Below are 7,360 nucleotides of genomic sequence, written 5' to 3'. Positions count from 1 at the left end.
ATCATTGCTATTTTAATTCCCATCAGGATTGGTTCAGAGTCTCCGCCCTCCCAATGTCTTCACCTTGGTATTGGTCCTCACTGGCCTCGGTCCCAGGAATAGAAACCTCTTTCTAAAGCAGTGGTCTCAAACAAAAAGGGTGTGTGTGCCCTAGGGGATGCGCAAGGCCATTCACTGGGGGTAAAGGAAGAAAAGCTTAGAATTTCTATTTATATATCTTTAAAAATATAAAAATAAAAGTGAAATCAAGCTTTTCTAATCTAATCTAAGGCAAACATGCAAATTGACCGTACCTTCGCTATGCCCCAAGCCACACCCACCAACCAATCAGTGACTATATGCAAATTAACCCAACCAAGATGGCGGCCGGCAGCCACAGAGCTGGAGCAAGCAGGAGGCTTGGTTGCCCCAGCGATGGAGGAAGCCAAGCTTCCTGCCTGCCCTGGCCGGCTCTGGCCTCCACTGAAGGCAACAAAGTTTCAATTATAGAAGCTAAATAAATCCCAGATACCTGCTTCCAGCCAGCCTTCACTGGAAGCTTGGGTGGCTGGGGGCCATGGCCAGCCTGCAAACAGCCATCAGCCCCTCACCCAGACTGGCCAGGCACCCCAGCAGGACCCCCCCACTCTGAAGGGGCTGTGGCCAGCCAGAAAACGGCGCTCAGCCCCTCACCCAGGCTGGCCAGGCACCCAAGTGGGGACCCCCCACACTGAAGGGGCTCTGGCCAGCCTGCAAACAGCCATCAGCCCCTCACCCAAACTGGCCAGGCACCCCAAGGAGGACCCCTAACCTGAAGGGGCTGTGGCCAGCCTGCAAACAGCCATCAGCCCCTCATCCAGGCTGGCCAGGCACCCTAGTGGGGACCCCAACCTGAAGAGGCTGTGGCCAGCCTGCAAACAGCCCCCTCACCCAGGCTTGTCAGGAACCCCAGGGGGGACCCCTAACCTGAAGGGGCTGTGGCCAGCCTGCAAACAGCCATCAGCCCCTCACCCAGACTGGCCAGGAAGCCCAGCAGGACCCCCCACCCTGAAGGGGCTGCGGCCAGCTTGAAAATGGCCCTCAGCTCCTCACCCAGGCTGGCCAGGCACCCAAGTGGGGACCCCCACACTGAAGGGGCTGTGGCAAGCCTGCTAAGAGCCATCAGCCCCTCACCCAGGCTTGTCAGGAACCCCAGGGGGGACCCCTAACCTGAAGGGGCTGTGGCCAGTCTGAAAACGGCCCTCAGCTCCTCACCCAGGCTGGCCAGGCACCCCAGCGGGCCCCCCCCCTGATCCGGACACCCTTCAGGGCAAACCAGCCGGCCCCCACCCATGCACTAGGCCTCTATCCCCACCCATGCACTAGGCCTCTAATATGCAAATTGACCCTAACAGCAGAACCACTGGGAATGACTGGTCACTATGACACACATTGATCACCAGGGGACAGATGCTCAATGCAGGAGCTGCCTCCTGGTGGTCAGTGTGCTCCCACAGGGGGAACTCTGCTCAGTCACAAGCCAGGCTGACGGCTGCCAGTACAGCGGTGGTGGTGGGAGCCTCTCACGCCTCCTCAGCAGCGCTAAGGATGTCCGACTGCAGCTTAGGCCTGCTCCCTGCTGGCAAGTGGGCATCCCCCGAGGGCTCCTGGGCTTCCAGAGGGATGTCTGACTGCCAGCTTAGGCCCAATCCCCCGGGGAGCAGGCCTAAGCCAGCAGGTGGTTATCCCCCGAGGAGTCCCAGACTGTGAGAGGGCACAGGCCAGGCTGAGGGACTCCCCCTCTGAGTGCACAAATTTTTGTGCATCGGGCCTCTAGTATTTGATGTTTAGACTGGCATTGACATTCTCACTCAGCCCATAGACCGGAAGGCCAGGTACAACAAATGGCATGTGTAGAGACTCCCGGGGGAAGCTGGGAGTGCTCAGACGAGAACCAGCAATCCTGTCCTCACTGGCTTGGCTTTTAGCATACAGTGAGGTTCTGCGGTTAGGTAAGTTTATGAATGTCCTATCTCCTTTGATCTAAATGACCCTTTATGAAATGGACAATTCCTGCAAACAGACCACAGATTTACTCTACTTCCTAATGCAAGCATGAGGCCACAGTAGAGCTGACAAGCAAGCTCTTTGCCTGCCACTTTGTGAAGAAATCAGATCTGACAAGAAGTTGGCCAAAGAAATAAAAGATAATGCCACAATTTGCAATATGGATTTACATCCTCTACTGCTTCAGTGAACTGCACCCTAAGTGTATATATGGCGCTCCAGGGGTTTTAACATGGACACAGTTAACAAATAAATTGGAGGACCAGGCAATTTATTCCAATGGGGTGTTTAGTCAAACAAATTTGGTCAGCCCTGGTCTAGAGTCAGACAGAAGAGTCTTTAGGCAGCAACCAGTCACAAGGCATACGGTCCTTGTTGTCATGCTTCTTTTCTACCAAATAAAGAAAAAGTCAATTAGTGGAGCCTGACAACCTAGAATCTGGATACTGATAAAGAAAACAGGGGCAGGAATAGCTTTTGGTAGAAAATTATAACCAAAGGGAAAAGTGTAAGAGAAAGATGCAGCGTTGGAACATTATTTTTTAGGGGAGAAGATAGGAGTGTGCTGGAGCAGGCCAGGCTGTGAGAGGGGCTTTGATGACTACAAAAGTTACTGGTGCAAAAGCTAATGTGAAAACTTGCCGGAAGCCGGTCCATCCTTGCTGCTTGACACAGTCGCTGCAGGAAAGAAACATCTGCACAGCATATGTTTCAAGGGACCTGGCATATATAGCATATTGTTCTTAATATGTTTGCTCTCCTTAAGCGCCATGTGTTTTAACCAAGGTCACCTCTCCGAGAAAGGTTGTTTCCCCAGGTAGGGATTTTTCCCTGAGGTTAGGGAGGGGATACAACCCCTTAATTAAGTGCCAGGCGGGTAGTTAAGCTACATAATCTTTACTCCCTGGAATGGAGATAAGAAACGCCCTAACCTTTGTAATAGAAATTGACAGGATTAAAATCGGCTGGTATAAATATAGATGTAACAAGACAATAAACATCAGATCCTAATCAGATCCTAACCAGAACTTGGCTGGAGATCCCGACCAGAACTTTGGCTGGAGATCCTGGCTAGAGGTCCTGACTAGGCTGCTGATCAACTGAAGACTGTCTCCGTGTCATTCCTTCTTCGCCGACTCCGTCCACACCTTTGGGGACCCCTGGACCTGCTGGGGTTGGACCCCAACAAAAACTAAAAGTGGGGGCCTGGCTGGTATGGCTCAGTGGTTGAGCATGGACCAGGCACCCAGAGGCTTGAGTCTCCATTCTGGGTCAGGGAACATGCCCGGGTTGCAGCCTCTATCCCCAATAGGGGGCGTGCAGGTGGCAGCAGATGGATGATTCTTTCTTATTGCCGTTTCTATCTCTCTCTCCCTCTCCTTCTCTCTCTCTCTAAAAATCAATAAAACATATTTTAAAAAACTAAAAATGGGTTTTCTGGTTCAGGATGGTGACATAGGGTCCTGAACCCTGTCCTCCCACAGACATACCAAGTCTGCAGCTACATACAGAACAACTGCCTCTGACTAAAATCCAGAAACTAGTTGAGTGACGCCTATACGTTGGGCCAGTGGTTCTCAAATCAAATCACCTGATTCCTGGGCCTCATCCTCCGGAAATTCTGTTTCTTTGTTGCTAATGTTGTGGCCCCACCCCATAACAAAGAAACAGAATTTCTGGAGGATGAGGCCCAGAAATCAAGATTTTAAAAAGATTCCCAGGTGATTCTAATGTGCAGCCAAGGTTGAGAACCACTGCATTGGGCAAATGAATAGGAGAGGCTGAGACACAATTTCACCATAAACCCCACCCCAGGCATTGCAACTCACAACCTGGAGGGAGGAAAGGGGGCAGGGGTAGACCCTACATTTGGTGCCCCAAATTCTAAGACTTCTGCCTGAGAGACAAGGCCCCAAAAATACCTAGCTCTGAAAGCCAACGGGGATTGCGTCCAACTAAGGGACCTCTCTTAATGGGCTCCCAGGGATTCACTGTGGCTATCTCCCCGGGGCCCAGTGCAGAGGCTGAAAGGAAAACCAAAGGCTGAAAAACGGGCTCCTCACTGTCAGGACAGACAGAAACCATCAGGGAGAAATGGTTTGGAAACTGCTGGTCAACAGTCCAGGAAACCGGTCAAGTCTAGGTTAAATCGGGTGGCAGGGTGAGCAACCAACCAATACCCCTCAGGACACAGGCTCTTTTCTCAGCAAGAACCACCCTAACCCTAAACAATTAAACAGAAGAAATAAAAACAATCCCTCCCTAAAACACCTCAGGGGAGAATTTCTCTGAGATGTGAGACTTCTGGGCTATGGCCACACTTGGCCTGCTCTGCAAATCAGAAGTGAGAACTACCAGGTAAAAGCTCTTAGGGGTCCCAAAGCCAATCCAAGTGGCCAGGGAGCGGTCCCAAACATCCGGTCTGAAGAGCCAAGAGGGGCAGCCAGGAGTGAGGGTGGCTCTACAATTTCTTTACTGGAGGGCTTCCCAGTGGCAAGCTGGTGGCGTGGGGGTGCGGTTGTAGAGCATTTTGCATAAACCTGAGACCCAGCCAATTATTCACGCAGAGGCCCAGGCCGGTGGAGCTGCCGGAAGCCCCCTACCAGCCTACTGTGGTATTGCTACTGCCCACAGACAGCAGTCGATCGTCTAGGCAAGCCCAGTCTTTACCCTCACTGCCCCTCCCAATGACCGGGGCATCTTCATTCATTGGGGTATTTCATTGCCGTGGGCACCTTTAACTTGTGTTCGGTAAATATGAATGGGCGTGAGCCCCAGATACATAGCAGAATCAGTTCGGATTTCCAAAATGTTGAAGAAGAGTGGAAAAGTGATGAGAAAAATTTGGGAGTGTCCTAAATTAAATTACAGTGGGCCAGAAAAGGGGAGAGAGATGTAAGGGAGGTCCACCAGGTAATGACTGTCGGCAGAAACAAAAGACTGCCTCCATGCCTGAATGGACGCTGAAACTTCGCATCAGCTTCCAGATGGCGTTTATCTGAGGGACTTGGCTGACGGCCCAGACGCCACCACAGCTTGCTTACGCACCAGCTTTCGGACTGTTGTCCCACAGCCAATCCAAAAGTAGCAAATGCAGTGGAACCTCGGTTCTCAAACTTAATTAGCTCCGGAAGGCTGTTCGAGAAGCGATTTGTTCAAAAACTAAATCACTTCCCCCCATTTTTTAGAAATAATGTAAACTGAATTAATCCATTCCAGACCCCCCAAATGACTCCCTGTTTTAACCTTTCTTGTATACAGTACATGTCTAATGTACTGCTTAATCCATAAACAAACACTGCTTTTCTTACATTTATTGAACCACCTGCTACTAGCCTTAAAGGAATCACTTTCAGCACTCATTCCAGGGATGTCTTTCAGGTCAGAAGCAGCATTATCTTTGCTTGTTCATATATCACTGCCTCGGAAATGCTGTCACTGGCCACCTGCTTTTCGTTTATCCAAATCAACAGTTTTTCTGCCTCTTCAATTGCCTGTGATCCTTGCTTCTTTCACACCCTTAGCAACATCAGCATCGTTGAGGGCCTCTTTATCTTTTCAGATTGTGCTAATCACTGATTTCACCAGCTACAAAAGCACTCTCTCCTTTGTTTGTTGCCTGAGAGATGCTTTTTGTCATGCTGAGGTATCAGCATGAAAGGGATGTCAGGTCAAAAACCGAAGACTGGTTCGACAACCGACATTTTTTTTCTGTGAATAGCTTGGTTGGGAATCGAACTGTTCAAGATGGGGAGATGTTCGAGAAATGAGGTGTGACCGTAATCCTTCCTTAGGAACCCTGCACCTATCCCAGGACGTCTCTGCTTCGCCTTTCCACCTTATCTATAGCCAAGGGAAAGCCTTTTGAAACCACTCACCTCGTCCTTCCCCACATCCATGGCATGAAAAGCTCGGGGACATGCTTATCTTCTCCACCTGGCCCTGCTGCTGCTGCTGGTTCAGACTGCTTGCCCCCGGCCCTGGTCCCCTTTCCAGCCAGCATGTGGCTCAATCAACTTTCCAAAAAGCTTTGGGCCACAGACGTTTCCTCTTCACAAAAGTAAAGAGCCTCACTAAGATTCCCTCCCTCCAGGAATGGCAAACGGGCTTCTCATGAAGGGAACTCCTACCACTCGAGCTCCACTGGCTACTTCCGGCCTTGGGCAGCCTGGCTTTAGCTGTGACGTGGACAATCAGCTGGACAGAGGCAGTTTTCCGACCCAGGTTTACGTACCTTTCCTCCCGGCCTCGGGCGTTTGGGGAGGCTTCTCCTGTGGGGCTGCAGACAGAGCGGGGGCAGCAGCTTTCCTCTCTGCTTCCACCTCTTCCTTCTCTTCCCTCCTGGGAGGTGGTGGCGAGGGTGGCCCAGGCTCACGGCGCTCCTGGCCCTCCTTGCACAGCTCACTGGGCTCCGGGTCAGGCTTCCCCGGCCGCCGAGCCAGCAGCTCTACCAGGTAGGGCCTGCTCAGCTTGCAGAGCGGGGAGGTCGGTGGCGTTTGACCGGAGGGCTTGGGCGCCAGGGCTGGCTTCTGCGCCATGGGCATTCTGTTTGCTGCCTTGGTGTGCTCCGGGGCAGGGGTCTGGCTGCTGACCGGTGGGGGTCCAGGCTGGGCTGGGGGAGGGGGGCTGGAAGGGCTTATGGCAAAGTCCTTCCAGCTGCCGGGGCCTTGCTTGCTCTCTGCGGGGAGGGATGGGCCATGCTTAAGGGCCGGTGCACCCTCTGCCGCCTTCTCTCCATCCGTGCACGCTGGTGCCGGCGGCCCCCCCTCTGCACTGTCCCCAGCGCTGCTGTTCCTCTTCTTCTTCTTCTGCTCTGCCTGCTGGTCGCAGTGGAAGCGCAAGGAGTAGTTGGTCCTTCTCAACTTTATTCCAAAAGGTGAGGAGGCTTTTTCCTCCCCACCTGGCAACGCGGGGTCCGGCTTTCCCGCGCCACCGGCGGTCTCACTGCCCGACGCGGTCACGGGCTCCGCCTGGGCCACCGCTTTCTGCGGAGGGTACGGAGGGCTCGGAACAAGGAAGGATGGAAGGTCTTTGGCAAATTTGCAGCCCTCGGTGGTGTCTGCTGGCTCCTGGCGCGCCCCCACATTCTCTGGGCCTTTCTGGGGCTCATCGCTCTCAGCAGCCAGGGGCGGGGGCGCTGTCTGGTCGCTGGCTCCCAGCCCGGGCCTTTTTCTCGTGCTTTCAGCTCCCGCGCTCTGTTTGGAGGTCTCTGCGCCCCCATCCGAGAACTTCTGCCAGGCAGGCATGATCGAGAACTTGGCGTTTCCTGGCGGGGTCTTCCGGAGGGTCCCCCGGGAGTCACAGCGGCCCCGGGGCGCGGGCTCATCCCCAGGCG

The 7,360-nt window shown here is 53.2% G+C and overlaps 1 protein-coding gene across 1 annotated transcript in view; it reads right to left on the bottom strand.

Annotated features, from left to right (window-relative positions):
* The window catches only part of KIAA1211 (KIAA1211 ortholog), a 239,738-nt gene that overhangs the window by 6,909 nt on the left and 225,469 nt on the right, over positions 1-7,360 (bottom strand). Inside the window, exon 10 of the mRNA XM_014548463.1 lies at positions 6,260-7,354. Coding sequence (XP_014403949.1) covers positions 6,260-7,354 — 1,095 coding nt within the window. The remainder of the gene's footprint in view (positions 1-6,259; positions 7,355-7,360) is intronic.

Source organism: Myotis brandtii, unplaced genomic scaffold, assembly GCF_000412655.1.
Source record: "Myotis brandtii unplaced genomic scaffold, ASM41265v1 scaffold51, whole genome shotgun sequence".
Classification (NCBI taxonomy): domain Eukaryota; kingdom Metazoa; phylum Chordata; class Mammalia; order Chiroptera; family Vespertilionidae; genus Myotis; species Myotis brandtii.
This window is presented reverse-complemented; position numbering and strand designations above follow the sequence as displayed.